The 26914-nt window shown below is 41.2% G+C and overlaps 1 protein-coding gene across 1 annotated transcript in view; it reads left to right on the top strand.

The window, feature by feature from the left end:
* The window catches only part of NUP210 (nucleoporin 210), a 60945-nt gene extending 48897 nt beyond the window's left edge, over positions 1-12048 (top strand). The window contains exons 29-35 of the mRNA XM_051627458.1: positions 357-454; positions 1951-2125; positions 6945-7120; positions 8434-8651; positions 9426-9521; positions 9662-9745; positions 10741-12048. Of these exons, the coding sequence (XP_051483418.1) occupies positions 357-454; positions 1951-2125; positions 6945-7120; positions 8434-8651; positions 9426-9521; positions 9662-9745; positions 10741-10859 (966 nt within the window). The 3' untranslated portion in view covers positions 10860-12048. The remainder of the gene's footprint in view (positions 1-356; positions 455-1950; positions 2126-6944; positions 7121-8433; positions 8652-9425; positions 9522-9661; positions 9746-10740) is intronic.
* The last annotated feature ends 14866 nt before the right edge of the window (positions 12049-26914 follow it).

Genomic DNA, 26914 nt, shown 5'->3' on the forward strand with positions numbered 1-26914 from the left:
AGAGATCTGGCCCCAGAAGTGACTTGAGGTAGCCTAAAGTAACTTGAGTGAATGTGGGGTCTCCAACACCATTTCACTTAACAGATCTACTTCTTTTTTCATACTGTTTCATAGTGTAGTTATAGCCATAGAAACCTATGCTTTTCAGAATAATTTTTAGAAGATACTTCCTATCCTGTTCTCAAATATTCATGTTTAATTCTCTTTTTTTACCATATATGTTATACAAGGTTAAGAAAAAGTGTGTTGTAGTTCTGTTGTGGTTTTTGTTTGTTTGTTTGTTTTGAAGGTGAAATAAATGGAAATAGATTACTCACTGCATGCAACAGTAGGCTAAAATGCCTTTTATTTTCCAGGTGTTTGAAAAATTTGGTTTAGTCACTCCAGAAGTAGAAGGAGAAGCAGAGCAGATCTTAATGTCACCAAATTCCTTTCTTAAACTTCAGACAAACAGGTTGGTGATCAGTTTTCATACTGTGATTTGTGTCTATAGTTTATCAAAACCATAAAGCAAGTCTGCTTAAAGTAAGCTGTTTCAGTCTTTTAAAAGTGCCACAGGACCTCAGTGTAATACACAGCTTTGCTGATTCATAGTGTCTTGTCTATACTCTTGGGCTCTGACAAGTTTTAGTAAGATTGCAGATAGAAAATTCATTCAGTGTTTGGAAATTTTAGACCCTTATTTTAAAAGATGCTGAGCCACTTACAGGAGTAACCTGCTTCCACTAGAGTTTTTTGTGAGCAGTCAAGGCTTTCTGGAATATGCTTCTCTGTATTTCTTACACAGAGGCTTTGACTAGACTTTGAGATTAAAATATCCTTTCCAAATGAGAAGTCCTTTTTACATAATGTGTTTTCAAAGACTGACATTTCAGACTCATTTCAGGCTTGCTGTTTGGTTTTCCTAGCACAAGGATGTGCAGCTGTAGACAGCAGGACATACACTGAGGGGGAGGCTTTAAATGCATTTATTTTTGAAGAAGGGAGACCCATTACTTTCACTGGAGCTCCAGTGATAATGGTCATTCAGCAGCTACTTTTGAAGCAGTTACATAGGAGCCCTGTTATTTGTAGTCACTTACTGTTGTTGTTTTGGCATCTCTTCTGAGCAAGTTTTCTGATTAATTAGTCATCTAGTTGATAGACACCAGTTTGTACATTTCTTTGTCCCATTATCTTCACTATCCAATGTTGAGCCCCTGTGTCTTAACTCTACCACCAAAAAAACTATTGCACTGTTGCCAAGAAAAGGGCAACTAAAATCCAGCTTTCATGTTTCTTTCCTAGGATGAAGTAGTTTTAAGTATTTCTATCTCAATGGAGAGAGCTTGGGAGGAAAAAAAAACATTTACAAATCTTTTAGATGATGTGATAAGTGATACTTAAAAGTAGCTAATGTCTCAGAATGCCTAATTACAGTTTATGTGTTTGTTCACTTCATTAATATGCAAATACCATGGTGAGAGTTATTCCAAAAATTAACATGTCTACAAAACTATTTCCAGGAAACTGATGAAATCCACTTAATCACATCCCTGACTTTTATCTCCAGTACCAACACTAGCTGTGGCAGGCTAACCACCCTCTTAATATTGCTTACAGAAAAGGAGGGCAGAAGCTGCATGTTGCAGCTTTAGCCAGTATCATTGGGAATCAGGTTTACCCCCAGTGACTGATGACACTGCAGGGCCCTGGGTGGAAGCTGGATCTCAAAACACTCCTAGAGCCAGATAAGACTTCTTTCAAGTGAGCTTGAATCAGAACTTCAACTTTTTTTTCTTAAGAGTAGAGCACTGGCTTTTCAGCTTTCATTGCAGATATGTGGAAAAACACACAGCAGTTAGCAATCTTTTGGGTTTGCATAATACATTGTGGAAATATGGGTTTACTAATTTAAAGTGGTCCCCTGTTTTGTTTGTTTTTCCTGGTTTGTGTGTTTGTTTTCTTAAGGGACCGAGAGGCTTCACTGAGTTACCGTGTCGTGGATGGGCCAGATGAAATTCCTGTTGTAAAAATTGATGAGAGAGGTTTCCTTACCTCTGGGTCCTTGATAGGATTGTCAGCAATTGAACTGGTTGCACAAGAATCATTTGGGATCAACCAGACCATTATAGTGGCTGTTAAGGTACTATCAATTCTCTTTCTTTGCATTTTTCTGTTAGAAGTGTATCTTTACTACTGCACTGGGCAAAGAGGAACCTGATGAGGTTCAACAAGAGCAAGTGCAGAGTCCTGCCCCTGGGAAGGAACAACAAAATGCACCAGGACAGGCCAGGAGGTGATCTGCTAGAGAGCAGCTCTGTGAATAAGGACCTTGGAGTCTTGGTGGACAACAAGTTATCCATGGGACAACAATGTGCCCTCGTGGCCAAGAAGGCCAATGGTATCTTGGGGTACATCAGGAGGAGTGTGTCCAGCAGGTCAAGGGAGGGTCTTCTGCTCTCCTGGGCCCTGGTGAAACTTTACGTGGAGTGTTGTGTCCAGTTCTGGGCTCCCCAGTTCAAGAGGGACAGGGATCTACTGGGGAGAGTCCAAGAGAGGCTACAAGGATGATGAAGGGACTGGAACACCTGCCTGCTGAGGAAAGGCTGAGAGACCTGGGGCTGTTCAGGCTAGAGAGGAGAAGATTGAGGGGGGATCTAATGAATGTCTATCAATACATGAGGGCATCAAGAAGGCAGGGACAAGCTCTTGTCACTTGTGCCCTGTGACAGGACAAGGGGCAATGGATTCAAACTGGAGCCCAGGAAGTTCCACCTCAACATGAGGAAGAATTTCTTTCCTGTGAGGGTGACAGAGCCCTGGGACAGGCTGCCCAGAGAGGTTGTGGAGGCTTCTTCTCTGGAGACTTTCCAGACCTGTCTGGATGCCTTTCTGAGTGACCTGCCCTAGTTTTGGTCCTGCTCTGGCAGGGGGGTTGGACTCGATGATCTTTGGAGGTTCCTTCCATCCCATAATAGCCTGTGATTTTGAACTTCACTTCTGAAAAATTTGAAATACGGGAATTAATAGTCAGTTTTGTGCTTTAAAGAAAAAATTAATCATACTAAACTAGACAGGTAAACATTAAATTCCAGCAAATTCTTAAATTTGGTACATTTTATAAAAGGCATTTGTGTGCATGTGCCATAAACTTTAAAAAGTCCCAAAAGTCTCTTAGAAGGCTGACAAATACAGAAGTTCAAATAATAAAGATGTTAACATCATAAACATGCATTTTGCAGTGTGTGAAAAAGGCAAGTACCACCTGGAGTAATGAATATAAATGCAGGGTACCTAAGTGATACCTAGATTTTCAAGGTGTTAGAGATGTAGCTGTACAGTGCCCAAAAATGTCATGTTCTCTGCTGTTTTGCAGCACTTCAGCTTTCAGTTACAATGACATTCTCTGCACGAGACAGCCTGTCATATCAGATGCAATAATTGAGCTGCTGCTGCCTGTGTTGGGTGAGCTGTCAAGGAGCACGTCCAAGGCTGCCCTGTGTGCCTGAGGGTGCTTGAGCATGGGTGCTTCAGGGAAGGACAAAGCTGTGCTGAAACTCAGCAGTTTGTTTCCTGGCTAAGGAGATGACTTCCTTTCTCAAACCTTCATTTGTTGATTGAATGCTATTATGTGAAGTCTGTTGTATCTTACTGGCTGAGAACTTTGGATATGAGGGAATTTGTGTCCTTCCTTTCTGTTCAAAAGTCCTTGTGCCAAGAACTTTCTCCATCTGACAATGTGAGCCTTGAGAAACCCACTGCTCCACCTCCTCTTATCTCTTTTTACTCTGTCAGGATTGTTCCTATTTCCCAACTAAAGGAGAAAGAAATATCATAAAGTACTCACTTCAAATTATTTGTAAGTTTAATTATAATTGCTGTTAAGTGGCCTGATTTATTTTTTAATTGGTTTTGTTTTTTTTTTAAATTTTGTTTTTTACCATGTTCAGCTTTGTTGGTAGGACAGCTTGTAGGTCTGTACCTACATGAGTGGAGAAAAAAAAAAAAGAAATGGTGTTTCAGTTTCACTAACACCACCCTTGCTGCTAGGTGGTGGCAGGGAATTCCTACAGCTCTGTTATAGATGACCTTGTTTCTTCCCTTCACGGCTGGATCTGTGGAGTGAAAGACCCCTGATGAGTCTGGGGTTGGCTCAAAAGGCATTTAGTCAGCACCTACTGAAGTGAAGTTTGTGCATTCTTTCCATACTATTGCAGAAGTCTGGAGTCAGTGCACTAGGATATTAAGCTTGTGAGCTCTTTGTAGTTGGAACCATCTCAATTCATAGAATCATAGAATTGTCAGAGTTGGAAGAGACCTCTACAGATCATCAAGTCCAACAAGGATCCCCTGGAGCACATTAACTCAGGGTTGCATCCAGGTGGGTTTGGGATGTCTCCAGAGAAGGAGACTCCACAACCCGCTGGGCAGCCTGTCCCAGGGCTCTGTCACTCTCACAGTAAAGAAGTTTTTCCTCATATTTCAATGGCACTTCCCATGTTCCAGCTTCTGCCCATTGCCCCTCGTCCTGTCCCTGGGAACTACTGAGCAGAGTCTGGCTCCATCCTCCTGCTCCCACCCTGAGATACATTGATAAGGTCTCCCCTCAGCCTTCTCTTCTGCAGGCTGAACAGCCCCAACTCTCCCAGCCTTTCCTCATAAGAGAGATGCTCCAGTCCCCCAGTCATCTTAGTTGCCCTCCCATAGACTTTCTCCAGCAGTTCCCTGTCTCTCTTGAACTGGGGAGCCCAGAACTGGTCCCAGTTCTCCAGCTGTGGCCTCCCCAGGACAGAGTAGAGGGGGAGTTCAGCGTCTTGTACAACTGATTTATTTGCCTGTACTTATTAGGACTATACAACTTTTATGGGAATAATACTTTAAACCTCCCAGTAACAGTGTGAGGTAACACAGTGCTGCTGCCTTCTTTGTATGGATGGAGAGCTGAGAGTTTGAGTAGTATTGCTGAAGGTCGTGCAGAAAAACTTGTGACAGAGCAGGAGATGTGCTTTAATCTGTTGTGTCATTCTAAGGCAGAGTTCTCTCCTTCAAGCTGTCCTTTCTTTCCTCACTTCTTGTTTTGTCTACAACTGTACACAATTAAGAAACAAACTGCTGGGGCAGCATCACTTAACACTTAGACCTTGAAATTTGCTCAAAAAGAGATGATTTTATATAAGCCAAGGAGGATGGTGGAAGCAAGGAGTGCCAGTATGCTCAGCATGGAAACAAGCTAAGCACTCACCTCTACCAGCTGTACTCAACAATATATTTTTTTAAAATCCAAAATACTTTAAAAACTGAGATGCTTTAACAGTAAATAGCTGTTTTCATCAATATTAAATTTAGCAGTTGTCCCTTGTGGGACAGTTTCTGAGTTTTTTAAGTAAAGCAAGCTTGAAAATCTGTCAGGGAAATGGCATTTTTCTTAGTTTATAACCTCAGCAAGCTGGGCAGATCACTGCATGCACTGGTGTTTTAACTGATGGTATCAGCCTGTGGAATAGACAGTTGTATAAACTGATATTCTAGCCAGAATGGTTGCTGCTTCCCCCCCCCCCCCCCCATACTCACCAAAGATGCTATTTGCTTGAGGCCAAATTTGTCCTTTCCTTTCTAAGTTTTGACATGTACGTTTTCAGATTGCAGAGTTTTACATTTTAGCTGAGCCTCTTAGTCAGAAAAAAAAGGGATTTTCCTACAAGATAAGCTTGAGGGCTTCTTTTGAAATAGTTTTCTCTGTATATTTGAGGGTTTTTGCTTTGTCCATGCTTCTGTTTATTTTCCCACAGCTGTAACACAAAGAACAGATGTAGGGTTTTTTTGCTGGGTAATTTTGCTAGTTAATTTGCTAGGTAAGTTGATTAAAAATAGTAATATGTTACTTTAAAAACAAAATGAGTGTGAAGTCTTTGTCTTCAGACAAACTTCCTTCATTGAAGCATTGCTGCAAACACGTGGGGGTATGCACAGATGGAGAACCTACCAGATTTCCCTAAAGAATTGGGAGGAGAGGTCCCTGCCTTCAGTTCTGGCTGAAGAGAAGCACTGAGGCCACACAGTGCAGCTGCCTGCCCAGTTGGGATTTGTCAGGTGCCAGTTCTGACTGGTTTTGTCTGTGTGGCTCAGAGCAGAGCCTGGCTGCAGCTGCACACAGCCAGCATGCCCAGTGCTGGGGCAGAAAAGCCACCCCAGCACACAGCTGGAGGAGAGCTGGTGGTGCTGCTGCCCACCTCCAGGAGCCCTGCTGGTCTGTGTGAGGGGCAGCAGTGTGTGGTGCCCAGGATCACTAGGAAATGGCTCTGCAGCTGTTGCTGGTGTTTCCTCTGCTGGGCAAACCTTTATTCAGAGCCAAGGCTGTTAGAAGCTGCCTGGATCATCTTGGCTTTCTCAGCCAGTGCAAAGTAACTGGGGAGACAGTGACCATTTCACCCACTTACTTTCCCATGCATCATGAGTTACTCCTGTTCTGGTAACTGAGGGATAAATCACACTTCTTACTCCAAGAATTGCCAGGAGAGATGTCTAGAGGCAGCTTGTTCTAATGCATACCCAAGGAGCCTTAAACAGTTTTAATTTGTAAGATAATAATGTAGTTTCTGAAGTTTGTGATGTGTGTTTCTGCATCATTACTGCTTGCTTCCATTTCCAGTGCTATTAGAGCAAAACAGTGTGAAATATCTGAAGGGAGAGTGAGAAGAAGGCAGAGCCAGACTCTTCTCAGTGGTGTTTAGTGGCAGGGCAAGAGTGCACACGAACATAGGAGAGCACTTTCTTACTGTGGTGGCTGTTGAACACTAGCATGGGTTGCAGAGAGAGATTATGGAGTCTCCATGCTAGGAGATGCTCAAGACCTTACTGCACATGATCTGGGGCAACTGGCTTTAGCCCAGTGAGATTACTGTTTTTATAGAGGCACTAAAAAAGCATTTTGATTTTGCTTTTCACTGCTGATGTTTTTACAGGTCTGCCCCATCTCATACCTAAGAATATCCATGAGTCCTGTTCTGCACATGCAAAACAAGGAGGCATTACAGGCTCTTCCTCTGGGTGTGACAGTGACATTTACAGTTCATTTCCATGATGACTCTGGAGATATTTTTCATGCACACAATTCTGTGCTCAACTTTGCAACAAACAGGTAGGTATCTCTCACAGGCGTTAATTGCAGAGAACAAAAAAGGCCAAATACACATAGCCCAGCCACAGGAGGAACACGGATTGTTCCAGAGATACCAAGTGAAGATAAAGTTTGGACTGGGGTTTGGAAAGAAAGGATTTTGTCTCTGAGGTCTTCAGAGGCACTGAAGCAGAAAGAAGAGTTCCAGTTAGCAATCAGTATTCTCTAGCAAATGGAAAGTTGCCCAGATAAGCATGATCCCTGGCGAGGCTTACTGGGGTACATTTCTGCTTTAAGTGACTCTGAATCATCAAGTTGCATACATCACTGGCCTATATAAACCACTGATCTTATCAGCATACACCTCATCCTTCCTCTTTTCTCCTAGTGCTTTGTTACACTGACTCACTGAGGCCTTATATAAGATGGTGAACGTTCTGGATCAGGGCTGTCTCTTCAGATATACTTCTTCAGCCTTTGCACAGCAGAGCCAGGCCTCAAAAGGCCTTTTGGTCTCTGCCTCAAAGAATAATAAATACTATAAAACAGCTGCCTTTGGTCATTACTACACAATCACTAAGTCCATTACTATAATGTAGCTTGTTCTCTGCAGAGCACCTTGCAGTTACAACATAGTAAAAGGAAAATAAGAAAAAAAAAAAAAGAGGAGGTCAGATGCAGGATTTTCTCTTTTCTCCTGCCTAAATGATCTGCAGAAATGTCTATAGCATACAGAGGTCCCTGAGATAACACTACCCTAGCTTCCTAAACAGATGTGACAGCTGCTTCAGCACTGCACCTCAGGTGCAGCCCCATGCTGACCAGGCTCTGCTGCTGTCAGACCCTCACTGCCTCGGGGTGGTGCTGCCAGGGGGCTGGGTGCACTTACCAGTGCTTTGTGTGTCAGTGCGTTTGGGAATGCTGCCTTTTGGTAAATACCAGAACTTGGAGTCAAATGTGATTTAGCTTTGTAAAGTTATGGCTGGAAAGCTGCATATTGGTGTTTCGATTTCTTTGCTTAACTCCTTGAGAAAAGGGAATAGAGACAGATTACATAATTTTAAAGGTCTACAGTTCCTAAAATTAGGAAGTAGTTCTCATACATCATTATGACCTCAGTATTTCCTCAGCATAATGATGTGAGAGGTGATATTTGCCTCAGTAACACCTAAATATTTTTTATATTTTTCTTATTTTGTCAGATTTCATTAGAAGATACCCATCAGCAAAAGCAAGTCAACCATCTAAGGAGAGCTCAATACTTGCTATTTATTGTAGAGAGAATGACATTAGCAAACTTGCCTTAATATGAAAGCATTTCTTTTTGTCTGTAGAGATGACTGTGTACAGATCAGGAAAGGAGCCACAAACAACACACTTGTCATGCGGACTGTGAATGAAGGTTTGACCTTGCTTAAAGTCTGGGATGCAGAGCACAGTGGAATTGTAGATTATGTCCCACTTCCTGTGCAAGATGCCACTTTTCCTGAAGTCATAGATGTGCTGGTCAGTGATGTCCCCTGTTTGAGTGCTTCACTGATAAACCAGGAAGGTAAGCAGCAGTTAAGCTGCTGTATTTTCAGCTCTGTAACTTGACATCAGTGTGACTCTTATTCTCAGGAGATCTAAATGCATGACTTAAGAGGTTTGTTCAGAATCAAATGTTCTTGTTAGTGGTAAAAATAGGTTTGATCAAGTCCTCTAATTTTAATTGTACCATGCAATATGTTGCTTGTATTGAATTAATGAGTATCAGACTTCAGACATTTCCGTTCTGTTAGCTTGAAAGCTTTGGTTTTTATGGGAATCATGCTGAATCAAGACTGCCTTAGCTTCACTCACTGCATTGGATTGTTAGTATTAACAGGCTTTTGTCAGAGTAACTACAAGTCAGTTGGTGTTGGGCTGCCAGCCTTCCACCACATGGGACCCTATGATCTCATTTCTGTGGGCTGGAAGTGTGTGCACCCCTGCTGCCTGTGCAGGGGGTACATACACAGGCACCCATGAGCAGTTCTGCACTTAGGTCAGGGTCAATCTGCTGAGCAGTGTCCAGCTGGTGTGTCTGCTCAGGTGTGCTGGGCTGAGATGCTGAAGTACATGCTTAAGACAGGGTGTTTCAATGTTACTGGCAGCTTTTGAAGACTACACTGGAAAGAGTCACTAGAACTGAAGTCGTGTTGTCTAAGTTGATTACACTTACTTGCTAGAAATAAAAACCTTTTTTTGGCTATTTCAGTTTGAGTTAAGAACTGTTAACTCTTAAAGCAGATTGGAGAAGATGCTCTGTTAACTCAATCTTGTCTCCTCTTAATCAATTCTACAGGTGGAACCAGTCTACTCCAGCATTTTCTTGATTCTTACCAAGTAGTATTCCTCCTATTTTTCATGCTATTAGCAGGGACATCTATTGTTGTTATAGGTAAGAGAATGAAAGATTGCAGAAGTATTTTTTCCATAACTTCTTACAGTGCCTTAGCTGTAAGATACAAAGGAGTATTTTCCATGTGGAATTATTTTGATTTTTGTGTTTTGTTTTTTTTTTTTTACAATGTCTTGCAGTCCATAATGCAGTTTTGTCAGCGAAAGACCACCACCATTATCCAGCATTTTCCCCAAGGACAACTCCTCAGCACAGCAATAGCAGTAAGCAGCTGTTACCCAGCTAGAAATGAATTAAATTATAAGTTTAGCTGTTGCATCTGAGTTGGATGTAGGGAAGTGTGGCTGTGAGAGAGCCTGTACACTGAATTATATTATAAGCAGCACTGTGCCAGTTCCTGGGAAATGTGCTGCCCATCCTCCTGCCACACACCCAACCTCCTCTTTACCCTTTGAAACTCTGGGCCAGCTTCAGCCATGTGTGAAGCAGGAACTGAGGTAAAAGTGTAGGAATTGATGCAGATCACCAGGTGGGCAGAGGGGAGAGATCCACAGTTTTGTTCCAGCTGAGGAGAAGTAAAGCTGAGCTGCTGCTGGGACGTGCTTGGCAGCAGCTGTTAGTCAGCTCCTGCCACCTCAGATGAGCTGCAGTGTGTGCTGGGAGCTGGGGCTGGTGCAAGAGACAGGGAAGGGGAAAAAAGACACAAGTTGCTCAGGGAGTGGTTTTGTTCTTCACTGCTTTTGATCTTGCAGTCTTGTTGTGCCTGGTTTTTGCCACCATATTTATTCCATTTTACCTACTTGCAGTGTTGCAGAATCAAATTCTCAGAAACAGATAAAAAATACCCATTCACTTGGAAAGCCTGTAAATCAACAATGGCTGTTAAAATACACGTATTTGCAGATGTGTTGCAGTTCTGGTGAGCTTCAGTCCTCTTCGTAAAAACATGCCTGACACTCCCATGAAACGAGGCAAATTCGAACGGAAAGTTGCTGTGGTGAAGTGTGTTGCACCCCCCTCAGAAGACTTAATAAATTCTTTAATTAAAAGTCTTTAATAGGAAGACTTACAAAATTTTGATAGTTTTAAGATGCCTTTTCAGCAGGCAATAAGTTAAAAAGGGTATCACTTTGGACAGATCATTAGAGTCCCTTGCTGCACATTCCAGCAGATGATCAACAGTGTGACTAGTTTCTTAGGTCTTCCACCATTCCTGAGCATGACTGGGTTTTTTGTCTCCTTTTCCCCTGTCCTTTAGGGTTTTCTGGATCACCTGTTGTCCCCTGCAGCCCTCAGCCCTCAAGCAGAAGCAGCAGCTCCTCACCCAGGCTCTGGAGCATTGAAGGTTCACGTTGGAGACTGAACAACTCGTCTTAATGAACTAGGGCTGGAACAAAACAAATCAGTGCCTTTAACAATAGCAAACTTAAGAACATTCACTGTTTTGATATAATTCAAGTCACCTCATAATTACTTTTTTTTTTATTTAAAGCTTTTTGAATTTTTTTTTTAATGCCAGTGTTTCAGTTCTTTAAAACTTAGCTGCTGTTCTCTGTTGACAAAAGGCAGTGTTTCTGCTAAGCTAGCTTTCCTGCACTCTTCAAGCAGCTAGAAGTTATGTCTAACTGATAGAGGTTTTTTGGTTTTTTTTAATTAACTTTCTTTTTAATGAGCTTTTTAAATAAAGGGAAATAGTAAAACAGGTCAAATCTGAGCCAAAAATATAGAAGACTGTATATTTCAAAGAACTATATTTTTTTTATTTTGAGTTCCAAAGACTCAGGAATGCACTGAAATATAACTTAGTGTTACTGTAAGCACTGCCTTAGGACTGGGAATGTGAAAGCCTGTGCCTTCTAAGAGGACCCTTCTTCTGGTAGTAAATATTTTTAATTGAAGGCAATTCTCTTACCTGTGTTCTGATAGAACATGTTTATGTAAGTCCATGCATACACAGAAGTACCTCAATAGAAACTGAGCCTCCTCTTATTGCCACAAGGCACCTGGTGCTCTGGCAAGTTCAGTGGTGCATTTGGCACTTGAATGAGCTGGTTCAGTCTGTGGGTCTCGGGTGCATCTGAGTGCAGACTGACACAGCCAACCAGAATCTTCATTTAAAGCTGTGCAGGAAGATATTACTGGTATGGCCAGACTTGGGAATACTTGTACCCTAATATCCTACTAAGTGCTGCTTTCTGAGTCTGCAAAATACAATGTAGCATTTAACTGCCTGAGTATTACTGTGGGGTATTTTTGGTTGACTTTCTGGTTTTCTTCTTGACAGTCTAAGACACATAGATACAAAATGCACAGTTCTGGTACATCAGAAAGTACTCTGCTCAACCAGAAAGCAGATCCCATTTATGGCACACAGCTTTGGTTTCACACAGTATTACAAAAAAGTAATATTGTTACATGGTGGTGTATTGAGAATTGTGTAGCTTATTGACTACTTGTGGAGTAAGTTGTGCCTTACATGCTAATGCTACTTGACAATGTGGATGTAAATAATAATAATAATAATTTGTATCTGGATTATTTAATAAAGCTTTTTTAGATTCCTTTAGTATGCTGTTGATTGAATTTATTTTGCTTTGGCTATTAAGAATTTTCTACTAGACTATATTGTTTGTACAGCCCCTCAGTATTTGCAATCATTTTTACACTCATAATTTTCACTTTTGTTGGCAATGTCATGTTTTAAAACACTTGGACCATTTTTCTCCTAATATTTGTCACCCCAGGCTTTTCCCAGTTGTCGCTGAGCATCTCCAGTTCCTGCTGAAGGCATCAGTGGCTGAAGCAGCAACTTCCAGTTTCCCCTTGTTTTGTCGTTTGACCTCGCTCTGCTAATTAGTTAGTTTTGGGTCTCCTGTGCCTCTCTGAGGCAGACCTATGACTGAAAATCTATGTCAGTCTGATGGTTTTTGGTAAAGTGGCTCATACTGTTCTCCTGGTTACTGCCACCAGACCACTGTTTATAGGGGGATGCTTAATTGTGGCAGGGGACAGAAAGTCCTCGTGAAAATGGGATTGTGCATAAACTGCATGGTTCCCTCACATAGTTCCTGTGAACTCATGGGGACTAGGAAGGACAGCAGTGTGTTCCATGGATGCAAACATGTCCCACGAACAGCAGGACATCCATGTGTGCATCCACACACAATGGCTGAACGTGGCAACAACTGAACGTGGCAAGGACAGAGGATTCCTCTGCTGGTAAGGGAAAAAGAGCATGTTTTCTGTTCTAGGCTGTCTTGCTGCACCCTGCAAATTCCTGCCTGTTGTTTCATACTCATGTAGCAACAAATTATTGAATTAAATTAGCCAGACTAGATTAATATTAGACTTCAAGCCAATCTACTCCCCAACACAACATTATCATTATATCCCCATCTCCCCCTTAAAAAATAAGGCAGATACTGAGTGAAGCACTGAGCCAACCTTTTCACTTAAGAGTTCTCCCTGATTAGGAGCCAGGATTTTTGTGTGATGCTTAAGAAGTTTCTCCTAGCAGCATGTTTGCTGACTATTGTTCTTTATATGAAGACTTTAACAGGTGTTAATCTAGCTTCTTTGCAAATCACATTTATTTTAAGATAATCACCTGGTTCTCCTCCCTAATTGGTTGCTGATACATGCATTCATAAGGTACCCAAATGTCAGTTACTCGTAAACATCCCCTGAGGGTTTCTTAGCACAGAACTCTCCAAGAAGCACGGAGTCTCCTCCTTCCAGTTTGCCCAGTTAGAGATACAGCTGGAGGAGAACCAGGTGTGGTGAAGGCACGTTGCTCTAGCTCTCATCTCGGGCAGAGGGTTGTCTAAGAGAAAGCAGGCAGGTAGTGTCCACTGAAATCTTTAGTGCTGTGGGCAGAATCATGGTGTACAGACAAGCCCTGGTCATCTCCTTAGCCAGTTTTGTTATATATACATTTATGTATGTGTGTGTACATGTATATATGCAGGTTTACCAGAAAGCTCAGACCTACCATTGTGTTTGTAACAAGCTGAGCACAAATGGAGCTCACAAATGAACACCAGGGGAAGAGTCTTTAGGAAAAAAAATAATAAAAAAATAAATTCCTGAAGGTAGAGTCTTGTTTTGTGGTTTTTTGGGGAAGCAGTACCAGCACAGGAGCACAAAGTACCTTCTACTACACCCGTGCAGCAGCTGGGCATTAGTACTGCCCACAGGCACTTGCAACCCCTGGAAGTTTAGTCATTAGCTGTGGCAGGAAATGCATGGGTTGCACAGACACACCCTGGTGCAGCATATGGAGAGTTCTGCCTGTGAGTGAAGAAGGTGTTGCTATGTACTTGGTTGTAAACCCCTGCCCCCTGGGTCGACCTCTGGGATGCTGGTACATACACTGTGTCCCCAGCACTGCCAGAGGGCACCCAGCAGCTCCCTTCTGCAGGAGGGGGGACCTCTGTTTTGCCCGAACATCTCCAGAGGTCCTCTGCCAGCAGGACATCTCCCGTGTGTAGCTACCTACTGAACAGACTTGAAACTGCTGTTCAGCAGCACCTTTCCTGGCCCTTCCATGGTGTGCAGCTCCCACCTGCAGCGTGCTGGGTCTCCTCTAACTGCAGTGAAACACCCTGATGTAGGAGCCCTTGTTGGAGAAGCCCTGGAGATACTGTTTGGTTGACAGGCAAGGTATGTGCTCTCAGATGAATTCCTCTTCTTTTGAATGTCTTTTCCTGGTAAGGCAACTTGATTTTTCATTCATGTGTTTAGCTTTATGTGCCTATGCTAGCCTGTATAGTACTGGGGATATGTTGAATATCATTCCTTTTCAGTTCTTTCTTAGTTGTCTCAGTTGCAAGTTTAAAGGTCATAGATGGCCTTAAGATCCAGTCTGATCTTCACAACATAGGCCCTCTATTTTCCTCTTGTAAGAAATGCATTGATTTTTAAGCTGGAAAAAAAAGGCATTTAGTAAGTAATGACTGTCTGACTTAAAGCCTTCAGGTGACATTAAATATTCAGTATGTTATTTGTATTACTGGCAAAATTCAGAAGCTTATGCTTTATTTTTGGTTTTAATGAACCTGGGTTCATGTTTCAGCTGTTAACTTCAACGAGAAAACTCCATAAATGAGGCACGAGATTTGGTAATACAGATTTTCAGGTTCTTCTCTTGAAGCTTGCAAAACTAAAACAAGAATGGGAATCTAATTTTTCTTCTTGATTCGTATTTATCATCATTGTGTTGCAGCTGTGAATTTACCAACAGTAAGCCGTTTTCCTTATTTTCCCTCATACCACTTGTCCTTTCTACCTTAGAGCTATTTTTATCCCAGGTACCGTGTTTACCACTGCAGGTGACCTACTCAAGAGCTTTTTGTATGAATAAACTGTTTCCTGCAATTTAGAATCTCTTCACAGTTCAGCACAGCATCTTGTTTCTCTGTTTAGTGTGGTCACTGTCTCCGTGTCGATGTTTGGGGTCTGGTTCACCACAATTGCTAAACAGATTGCAAGATGCAGTTGCCATTTTCCCTTTAGCAGGCATTGTGTACATGCTTATCATTCACCCAATCACTTGGTTTGTTCTGATTTCTCTCTTCTTAGTTGCCATGTTGTGTTTTAAAGTGTTTTAAGTGCTTCTGTTTAGTCCAAAGGTCTAAAAACCTGTTGCTTTTGCACTTGATATACATAAGTTTATTTTCAAATTGTTGTGCTTGTGGATATATCAGTGTCACTACTGTGATTTTTTTATTAATTTTTTAAAATTCTATTTATCATCAGAGTGGTTTCTTACTGATCAAATATGAGGCAATGGGAAGCCAGAGGCCCCAACATTCACCTTTTGTGTTAGAACTCTCTTACTTGCAGGATTTATTCTCGTTGCTGACAACCATCTTCCAGTGCAGACAGTGAAAAAAAAAAAATCTTAAGCATCTTGATGTTATATAGCTTTATTTCTAAATACAGATGGCACCAATCCAGATGTTCCAGTGGGTACAGTAGTTGCAGGGTGTCTGTAGGTTCCTCTGCATTCAGAACACTTTACAGGCAAACTTGGATACAGTGAGAGACTGATTTACATTTGCTGGTTGTCTTTTCCTGGCAAGCTGCCTCATAGTGGCTGCTTCACTTACACCAGATACCTTGATATCACCCCAAAGAAAGGCCCAGGATTTTAAGAGGCATTTATTCTGGACCATCCTTCTCAAAGGAAAAGAGACCTCAGCAAAGCCAGTGTCAATTTTTTTCATTAGCACTAGAGCTCCCCTAACCCTGGTGGTTCAGCTGGTGGTCAACCCGTGCTGCAGTGTCATCAGGGAGAGTCTGTTTTGAAGCCTGACCTGGAATGTCTGAGTGTGGAATGGGATTATGGACCACACTTAGGACTTCTTATGTCACTGGTACTGTACAGTGTTTTGGGATTTCTAGGGAAAGTGGCAGAAGGAATATAGGAAATACTACATGGGTTGAAAGTAGCAGAAATGGAAAATAGATAAGAAATCTGTAAGCTGCTTGCAGTCCAAGTTGTTTCTATGTCCATCAAGGCTGAATTTTGACCTGTGAAGGGGATGAAGGGGGAGCTAAGGAACCTGAAAACACATTAGGAAGAAATGTAACGAACAGTCAAATGAAGGAATTGTTTCTGTTCTCTTTGAACATAAGAACAGATCAGAGGCAGTAAGTTTAGATTTAAAGGAGAAATGGCTTTAAAGCAAGAATTCTGATGGGTGTGGCAAGAATAGTGCTCTGAATGTTGCTTTTGGCAGAGAGTCCATGTGGGAAAAGGCAGGATGTGGCCTAGACCTAGAGTTCAGTGATAAGGTCTGAACTGCAGGAGTTTCAAAAGGAATATCCCAGTGTGGAAGATGTTTGAGCCAAGGAGAGGTTTGTTTGCTTTCTAAAGCCAACGATCAATGTCTGGATGGAATGTAGAGTCAACTGGCAATGCCTAGAAATTATATGGCAGAGTCCTACTACTACTTGTGTCTTTTCCTCCCTCAGAAGAGATGTGCCTCTCCTAGGCAATGGTGGCTGATCATTTGTGAGAGAGATGGGCAGAGTCAGAATCTTCTAGGAACAAGAAATACTAACATGAGTTGCAAACACTTTTCTCTAGCATTAGGTGTGTAGGCATCTTCCGGATCTTGTAATCATGGATGTTTTTATAGATAAGGATACAGAAGAAAGAGCTGCCAGAGAGGCATTTTTTTTACAACCAAAGGATGCTCCAGTGCTGACCTCAACACTGCAGTTAAATGGCACCAGACTGGCAATGCTGGGCCTGGGAGAGTAATCAGAGGAAATGATCAGGGTGCAACAGCTTCCTCACACAAAGCAGATCAACTGGGCTTTCAGGGTCTGGCCTTTCAGGACTTCTAGATTCACTAGGCATGTCTGCAGCACCAAAAGAAGGAGACAGTACAGTAGCACAGAAATTATTCAGACCTTTTTTCTGTATGGAACATTCTACTTTCATCAGGGAAAAAAATGAGGGCCAGAGGGGGGGAGTGTGTGTAAAGAAGGTGACCAGAGGGGCTGTCTAGGCTAGCAGGAAGGAAAAAGCTCCACAGTGTTCTCTGACCCAGCAAATGCTCCATTCCCAGTTGTGCAAATTCCCACCTAGGGACATCTTCCACATTTGTATGTAAAAGCACCATGTAACCTTACTGGAGAGGCAGGCCAGAAATCTCTGCAACAGAAGATTTTAGTCCTTGCTTCTAACAGTGGTATCCCTAGTAATTAATTGTAGGCCAACAGATGTTAATATCTTACAGTGACCACTTAAAAAGGTAAAAGTCTGATGACTGTAACACAACGTAGCTCTGAATACAAACAGGCTCTGAAGTTCTGGAACTAGTTTTACAGAATTTTTCTGTATCAAATCTATTCATCTTTGAAAGAGACAAGAGGTGGGAGATGCTTTTATCCTTTTTGGCATATGCTTTACTTAGAATTCTGAGAATCTGTTAAGCAGTAAGAAGCTGCCCTTAGTAACAAAACAGTGAGAATTGTCATATTTTGCCCAAAAGGAAGGGAAAAAAAACTAATTTTCTAAAGTAATAACTTGTAATTTGACAGCGTGAGTCACTTGTGTTATTATGAGTGAGTCATAAATAGAAGAGACACTCAAAGAGTTATTTTTCAAAATGTATTAAGGTAACAGTGAAACTGCCTCTCACAAAATGTTGCTAAGAAGGCAATAATCCATTGGACAGTCTAAGGCAAAGCTTATTTGAAATGCTTCACAAATTTACTGATTAGAAGTGCTGTTTTTATTAACTTCTTTTACTATTTTAAAAATAAAGGTTGCTTTCCATTATTTTTTTCTGTAAAAGCCAATTAGCTTGCCTTTCATGGGAGCTGGATCAAACCTATAATTAGAAAACTACTAAGAAGCCTTGAGTTTCATTGTCACGATCCAGCTCCCACCAATCCATGCTTGAACTCCTCTGCCATGCAGGGTTTGATTCAAGTCACCCTGAGCACAAACATAGCTATTAAAGATCATTTGGTCTCATTACTTTGTGATTGTTCCTACACGTATTTGACCCATACCCTGAAGTGGGCATAAATTGAGTCTGGGGGAACTTCAGAATAATTGTGGTGTTATTTCTAGCCCCATTCCCTATAAAGAAAAGAGCAATGTTAAGCCACACTGTCCCTCTGTCTGTTTGCTTCCACATGCTGCTTTGATTTTGAGCTTTGATCCCAGTTTAGATAATAGATAATAGAATGGGTATCTAAAGGGTAATTAAGTTGACATGAGTTTTGCAAAACTTAATCCCCATGTAAAGAAAACTTTATATTTCTTATTCTTAGTGTTGTGTAAGCTCATCCTCTGTTAGCTTCTAGATAACCCACAAAGACACAGCCCTGATTTGTATGAGAGTTTGCAGCCCTTCATGAGGATCACATCTGTAGGAAAGCTGGCACCAGCAGAGTTTCTCTTCATCCCAAATAATGACAGGATTTGATTATAATGGAGTTTGTGAACAGAAAAAGACAGTGGAATAAAGCAGCAATATCCAGTGTAACAGCTACCATGCAACATGTAAATGGAATCAGTTGTGGAAAACTGGAGATTTAATGAGGCAAAGCTTCATGAATGGTACAAGTTAAACCAGTAAAGAATAAAGTCAGTAATTTACATCTTTACAGTTTTTCTGCATCACTGAATGGATGTCATTGTTACTTGAAGGGTTTACTCATTATTAACAATAAGATTTGCAACAACGGCAGGAACAAAACCAATACCAAGTGGAGAAGAATGAACTTGAACAAAAGAAGCAGGAGAACAAAAGGGTATCAAGTAAACTGAAAGCAGGTTTGAGCTAGGGTAAATAGGAAGGAATTATTGGTGGAAGCAAACATGATATTATGCAGAAAAAAAATCATGTAAAATGGTCTTGCTACTTAACAATGAGTAACACAGGATAGAACTTATCCTGCATTTCTGAACCTGTGAGCTTTGGCCTCCATAGATTTTTCTGTATTGTCTGACATGCACAGTTATTAGATGAAGATTTCTTGGATTTCTATGACTAAAGCAGTAAGCCAGTGTATTCCCCTTGTGCTGCACTTGTAGAAGAGTCATCTGTGACTTCTCTTTCCTAAGGATCTGGCATGGTACAAGCAGCCTGGCTGCAATCACTGAACTTGTTAAGAAACTGAGAGACTGGAGTGTTGCATCAGCCTGTATTACTGATTCCCAGGCCAAAGCATGTGGCACCACTCACTTGTTTGCCATCCTTTATTTAGCAGGCAAGTGACAAAGGGTGACAGAGCCCTGGGCCAGGCTGCCCAGGGAGGCTGTGGAATCTCCTTCTCTGGAGACATCCCAAACCCACCTGGATGCAGCCCTGAGTAATGTGCTCCAGAGGATCCTGCTTTAGCAGCAGGGGGGTTGGACTGGATCACCCCTAGAGGTTCCTTCCAACTCTTGACAATTCTGTGATCCTGTGAAGGCAGGAGGAGGAATGGGACAGTCTCTGACAAGATCTGTGTTTGCTGTCATGGTATTGGTAGATTTATAATTTCATTGGTTGCTTCAATATTCTCAGACTCCTTCAAAATTCACACAAAGGCTCATCTGATTTCCATTTGATTGTAATCATTGTTGTATTCTCTTCTGAAGAATGTTATGAAATAATTAAGTTGGATTATATTTTGGTTTGCTAATCAGTGGCTCTTTGTATTGCATTTTAGGTAGAAAAATTACTTGTTGAAGACACTGGGGAAATGGTACAATTCTGTGAGCTTCTTTTGTTTTTATTCAGTGTGCAGCAACAGCAGGTTGACCTTGGTGAGTAAAATGCTTCAGTACCAGCTACCAGAAGATGCCTTCTGAAGAGCTTTAGAAGTAGCCATTTTGTCTGAACCAGGGGAATTATTACAGGCAAGGTTTGATTTTTCTATTCTTTGCATTCTAGGGAACAGCAGAAAACTTGGAAACTGCTGCCAGCCCAATAAACAAAGGAGTTAGGGTGTGAATCTGCCCACAGTGAGGTAAAAGTCAACAGCTTAAGCTGTGACTGACTAGGTAAGTTCCCTAACAAATACTGACTAATCTAAGTAGATGGTGTGTATACAAACCTCCTCACCTTTCAGCCACAAAGAAGATTGCAGTCTCTGTTTAGTAGCAGAATTCAAAATGTAACGTGAGGGACTGACTGTACGTTATTCCCTCCACATCATTTTCTCTTCACAGCTCTCTCTCTTTCATCGTGACTCACTAGTCACAATTTAGATTTGAAGCTCGTGGACAGGTCCTGGTGGTAGTTTGGGGCTTTGCTCATTTGATAGTTTAATACTTTATTTTATGCTGGTTTAAGATCGGCCAATAGAAATAAAATAGCACAGTAAGTCTCTCTGAGGGAGAAAAAAGAAATCTGTCCTGAGCATCTGACCCCAGCTGGTTCCTTTGTACTGCCAAGTGTTTCCTCCGTGAGAGGAAAAAGAATAAAATGACCAAACAAAGCAGTATTTTCAGCAAGTACCCAAATATTTAAGGCTAAACATCCTCCTTGGAATGCCAGGATTTGCTTCCAAATAAGCGGCTGAATTGAAGGGTTATTTTGGTAGCATTGTAGAAATATTGGTCTACTGGAGATGTTTAAAGGTCAACTACAGTGTTTTGTTCATGTTGGGTTAGGTGGTTTTGCTGGCTGACTACTTAGTTTTGGGCACTATGACATGCTGGGGCTCTCACAATCTGGATGTCACCCAGGGTTTAACCATTGCTATTGTTTCCATATTCCTCCTCTACTATTACTACAAAAAAAACAAGTTATTATCTGTGATTTTAGTTTGCCTCTCTGATATGAGATTCCTCCTCCTCCTTCAGCAAAAAGAGATCAATGAATTGAGATACTAGCAGTACAAGCAGATAGCAGTGGCTATCTACTCTACCACTCTAAAATTATTTAACTACATTATTTAATGGGATGGGGGGGGAGGCAGAATTTACACATTTTAGGCAGGGAACGTGATGCAGGAATTAATTTTTTTCTTCCAGCTTTACCAGTGTGTTTTTAAAAGCAGCCAGTACAGGTCACTCTTGTTTGATGTTTAGGTTGAGGATTGCAGCAGCACAGCACAAAGTGCCAGCATTAAGGGGAAGGTGAAGGCAGCATCATGTGTGGTGCACAGACTGAAGGCCACAGAACACTGTCATGCACCCTCCACTGGAAACCAAAGAGGTTTTGTGACCTGCACTGTGCAAAACAAGGCCTTGGGTACCAAAACTTCCCTCAAGTTCTTCGACTGAAAATGTGGCAGTTACAGATACTATTCAAAGGGGAAGACAAGTCATGCAAAACCTAGGGGGTTTTCTGCTAGGTTCATATATTCCCTCTGCATCACAAACCACAAAGATCTGCATTTGAATGCAGATTATTATTTTTTTCTTCTCCAAGAATGCACTGTAGTTCAGTGGACAAAAAGCTCAAATTTGGTTGTTTTTTTTTGTCTTACTAATGGTTCCACTCCTGAGTGCCAGAGCCCCACCACCCAAGCCACTGGTTTGCTTGTGCCTCTGCAAAAGTTGCAGCATTTGGCTTTGCCAACCACGTGCAGAATTGGAGGGATTTTTTTTTTTTAATGTTGACAACTGAAAAGCATTTTCAAATGGAAATTTTGCAAAATCTGAACTTGCATTTATTGATTTATTTGTTTATTAGCTGGTCTGTTTCTGGACAACATGAAGTGAAAAGAATCCTCTCAGTAACAAATTAATAATATATGTGGAGGGGACAATCTAATATCCATTCATGGGAGCACTGGCAAAGGGACTGACTGACCCTGTGAGATAATGCAGCTCACATTTGCACCTGCAAATGTCAGTAAGTGCAAAACTATATAAAGATCAAAATCTTCACCTGTCTTTTTATTTTGGTTAGGGGAATAGTGATAAACAAATGTGATACACAGATCTCAAAGTTTAGAGTCTATAAAAGAGCATTTGTTCTCCTAGTGCTGATGCTTTAAGAGCACTACATTGCCTCTTGAATGGGTAAATGAGTTTCCCTCTAGCTTTTGTTAAATTGGCAAGTATTTTAAGTAGAATTTGGTGTAGCATCAGCCCTTCCTTGTCACCAACATGCCTCATCCAACCTGACTAAGCAATCTGTACTGCATGGATTAAATGCCATTGACTAAGTGACTGTACAAACAACTTCCCAAGTGCCACATACACGTGCATATTCTGCAATAGGAATTATTGCATCTAGTTGTAGCCAGATTAGTGGGTAGCACAGAGCTGGTGTTGCCTCAAATTCCACAGTTTCTCACCAAAATAAGTTATTAATCTGCATGGTGGGCTCTGAACACTTTTTGTAGGAGTAACCTTTAGGAATTGTTCCTTTTTCTTCAAATCTGAGCAAATCATGGTTTCATATTCAAGGTAGTGCTGGCAGAAATCACTACCACTGGTTCAGAATATTCTTCCCTTTTAGCCTATTTAGGCAAAATTAGGAATTTTCTATTTAGGGTCAGGTCTTCCTTACCTTACTGTTGTCCTTGAATCAGTGAATGACTCTAGCACAGGCAGTTGGTATGTGCTGAGAGCAGCCATCCTTGGAGCAGTCCTAGGAGAGCTCCTTTTTCCTCAGCTGGAAATTATAAATATACCCGCAGTGCAATGACTTAAGAAGTAATAGGATTGACATGACTAGTGTTCCTCAAGAGACATTAAAAGTAAGGTAAAAAAATCTATCAGGTGTTTTCCAACTAGTATCTCCCAAGAGGCATCGGGAGCAGGAGAATCCCAGCTCCAGCAGAGAGTCACAGGGGTAGGTACATGTAGAAAGCAATGAACAGGGAACTCCTCCTAAATGGGGGGTGGGATGGAGGGGCAGGGCAAGGCAGTGTGCCTGGGTATTTGGAAAATACACTAAGCTATAGTTTTGAACGTAACTTTGAAATAGCAGGTATTTGGAATCTGTGATTTTGGATACATGACTTAGATAAAAATGGTGCTATTTCAGGAAACCTTTAAAGTGAACTGTTTTCATTCAAAACTCTGCAGGTTTTGTATCTGTTATACCTATGTTTTGCCTCCTACCTGAAGTAAAAATCTTTTTATATGAAAACCCACATCCTTTTGTGCACTGCTCTTAAAATGACTGTCAGCAGCACTTCCCTCTGACTTAGCAGGTGAGCTGATCTAATAACACATGAGCACCTGATTCCCAACCCTGGAAGCTCAGGGCTTCCTGCCAAATAACATTAAACTTGGGTAATAATACTCCTACAGACCAAGAATGATGGCTTCACATTATTCAGACTTATTCAAATATCTCAGCAACCTTGTTCAACAGCTACATCTTGTCATTTAGGCACCAATAAAGAAGTGTAACATTTAGCCCAGGGAAGCTCTTGCTGCTGATTCACAGAGGATGTCTCAGTGTAGTTATTTTGATATGGCTGAACTGTGCACCGTGATGAACACATATTTTCATGAAATCTGTCAAATGTCATTTTAGAGTCATTAAATGTTCTCTGCAGCAAAGCAGGCAGAATTACAGAGCAGTGTGCCTTCTGAGAATGCTATTGTAAACGTGTCAGAATTCATCCTGGCTTTTTCATGTAGGCTTATCTTTGAATAGCATCCTACTGTTATGATTAGCAAGTGCTATCAGGAATAAAATCTCTTTGGTTTCAGCAATAAAATAAACCAGTTTATATATAGAACCCACTGTTGAATAGGAACTGAAGTATTTATTTCCCACTCTTCTGGCCAAACAATCTTCAAGGTGAAACTTTTCTTCTAATGAAACAATTCCAGCAGTAAGAGCCAGGTCTTCAGGCAGCCGTGGTTTTAGGAGTGAAGCTCAGCAGTGGAAAGCAAGCTGTTAATGTTACTCATCTAATTAAAATGTTGTTGAAATTCCGTGAGCTTGAAATAGTGTAACTTAGTTTTACTGTGATGACCTTTGTGGTGATCCCAGGGGCCACCAGCATCAACAACTCTTCCAGGCTACTTGGAAACCCCCTTATAAGTAGCTTGACTTCGTCCGTTGCAAGTGTACCTGCCACCTGCTGTGTTTTCACTTAAGTTTCAGTCTTGAACATCTTTAAAAGCAATAGTCTCAGCTTCAAAGTTTGGTACTGGTAGAGCACTCACCAAAAATGGTTCCTTGTAGGATTTGGGAAACCACTATATAGAACATTAATGTCTATTGTACAATTCATATTTCTACAAATTAAATTCAGAAAGAGAAAGCAAAGGTTCTTGCCTCTTGGACTTGCCACATGAAGACTTTAAAGCTTCTAGAATATTGGAATAGTTCCAGTTAAGCACTAACAACCCAGAATTTAGTTGGAATTAATATTTGCTGAGAGGGGGAATAGACTTCGTCCTAAAGAGTGTTCAAGAATTGTTGTTCAGGTAAAAGTAGTATGTAAGAAAGCAAAAACCTTTGAAAAGAAAACAGATCCACAGCTTATCAGGAGTAGCCTCATAAGCCAAATAAAGAAGGTGTTGAACAATGCATTAAAATGAAGCATAGACAAGTAGAAGACAGTTCTCATTTCAGAAGTAGGTTTGCATAACATAGACTAGCAAAGGAAATAATGTTAACAGTCTTCACCTCCCATTTTTGTGAGAGCCTAGATGTGTGGAACAAAACTCTGGGAGGAGCCAGCAAGGATGGAGACAAATGTTTCCTCAAGTCATTTAACTTAAAAATTGGAAATTGTCTTAAATTCTGGGTCATCTTTCTTGCAGGTCAATATCATATATCTTTGTGTGAGCCAAGAACATCTGTTTTGTTGCTGGAATTTGACTATGAATTTTATTTGACACCAAGTCTCATGTACTTTACTGTGCAGCTGCCCTCTTAAGTTATCATAATAAATTTCTCTCATTCCATCTGCATGAATAGATAGGACTGTACTAAGTCTTCTATTAATTTTTTAGGTTGTTTCATTCCAGATAAATAAAATATTTAATGAGAATATTTTTTTCCTGCAGCTGCTCAGAAACACGGTACAGTAGATGCAGCTGAATTCAAGCAGTGAGAACTGCTAACTTAAAATATTTTCCATGCCAATGAGCTTTAGGAATTTTGTTGTTCTCTGAGAACAGGTAATTTCTAAGTCACTGTTCTTTGAATATCTTCTGTCTATATGCTGCAAAGGTGTACTTGTACCTTTCATGAGTGATTAAATAATAACATATCTGTATGCATTTGTTTGTCATCCTGACTAGCCTGTTGCTCATTGCTCTAATTCAGCCTACCTTCCTGCTGCCTTAATGTCTGCTCCTTCAGATAAGCTCTTACCACAGATTGCCTGCTCACTACTTGCTATTTCAAATTTTTAGCAGCAATTTTCCAGTGTTTTGGGGTGGTGGTTTCTTTTGCATTTTGGAATTCAGCTGGTACAGACCAGAACTAACAAAATACATCTAGAAACCTGTTCTAAGTGATGGAGTGACGGGGAGGGCTCTATCTAGAGCAGCTGACAAACCCATGGCCCCTCCCACAGAGACTAGACCCTGTAGATCTGTGGCTCTACAGCTGCTCATATACAAATGTTTCTGAGTAACAGTTTTAGCCTTTTTTGTCAGCATGTCGTGCTTAGTGTGACATACAAATCTGTGGATGTGTTTGATGAATAAGTTTCATTTACGTGTGCAAACAAGTTTGTTCCTGGCGTAGCAGAGCCCTGGTTGGCTGCAGCTGCTGGGTTTGCATCTGCCTTGGGTTGTGATCATTTGTGAAAATGCAGAAGCATTTATTTGAAGTTCATAAATAGCCTCTAATCTTCCATTTGATGGAAAATTATTTGAACCTGAAACCATAAGAACTCATTTAACAAGCGTCCAAAGCAAGCTAAGACCCGTGTCTTGGGCATCAAAGCATGTTTTGTTTGCCTTCATGACAACATGGCTCTTGGCACCCCTTCACTTGCCTTCCCAGGCTTGTGAAACAGTGTATGCCCTGGTACTCCCTTTGATTAAGTCTGCATGAAGGTGCCCCAAAGAACTAGATTGAACACATGATCCACGATGGAACTGGTTCTTCCTCCCTCCTTTATCACTGTTACATGCACTGCAGCTTTATGCTATTATTTGCTCTCTCCAGAATGTAAACATTTTTATATTCTGTAAACTATATTGTATGAAACATTGAAACCTGTAAAGGTTTTCAGTTGAGGACTATTATTTGGATTTTTAAGTGGAGAAGTAAGGAGGGAAAGAGTGATTGTCTCTGGAGCCCATAGCACTGTTTTAGTGCTTGATATGGAACTGTCAAATATTGTGAACTCTGTTGTTGTGTGGTGTCAATCAGAATTGTTAACCTCATCTCATAATTAGGAAGGTTGGAGTACACAGAGAAATTATTTCCCCAAGGACCCTCTCAGACCAGTGGCAGAGCTGAAAAGAAAACTTGTGTTTGAGCTGAAATAATTGCTCAATCTATGACACTAAAGAGAGAGTGTAAATGGAAAATACTAAGATAGAGTTAGCCAGGGAGTGATGCCATCTGTGATACTCAGCTCTCTTAAAGTCCCAGAGATACATTGCCAGCTTTCCATAGAAAATAATTGGGCTACAATGTTAAAAGACTAAAGCTATTGAGGAAACTTACTGCAAGTCAATGCTCAATAAATCAGCATCAGTTTTAAAATTTTAAAAAGGCTACTTCCACTTCCTAGCACATCTGAACATTTCAGTACACTTCTAAGAGCCAGCCAGAATTCCCCTTTCCTGGTGATTAGTTGTGTGTGAGAAGAGCAGTGTAGGACTCATTCTGAGAATGAAACATGCTGGGTTTTGGCAGTCTGCACTGACAACCATGTGAAGGTATCAGGGTGAAGCTTCCTGCAGGTCGAGCGTTCTTTCCTGCAGCTCTGCCAGTAAGGCAATGCTGCAAGGCCACTGCTGGTGTTTCTGAACCTGATTTTTTAGAGTTCAGTGTGGAAGGTGCTGTTTTATGCAAAAGAGATGTTCT

Source organism: Apus apus, chromosome 9 (genome assembly GCF_020740795.1).
Source record: "Apus apus isolate bApuApu2 chromosome 9, bApuApu2.pri.cur, whole genome shotgun sequence".
In the NCBI taxonomy this organism is placed as follows: Eukaryota; Metazoa; Chordata; class Aves; order Apodiformes; family Apodidae; genus Apus; species Apus apus.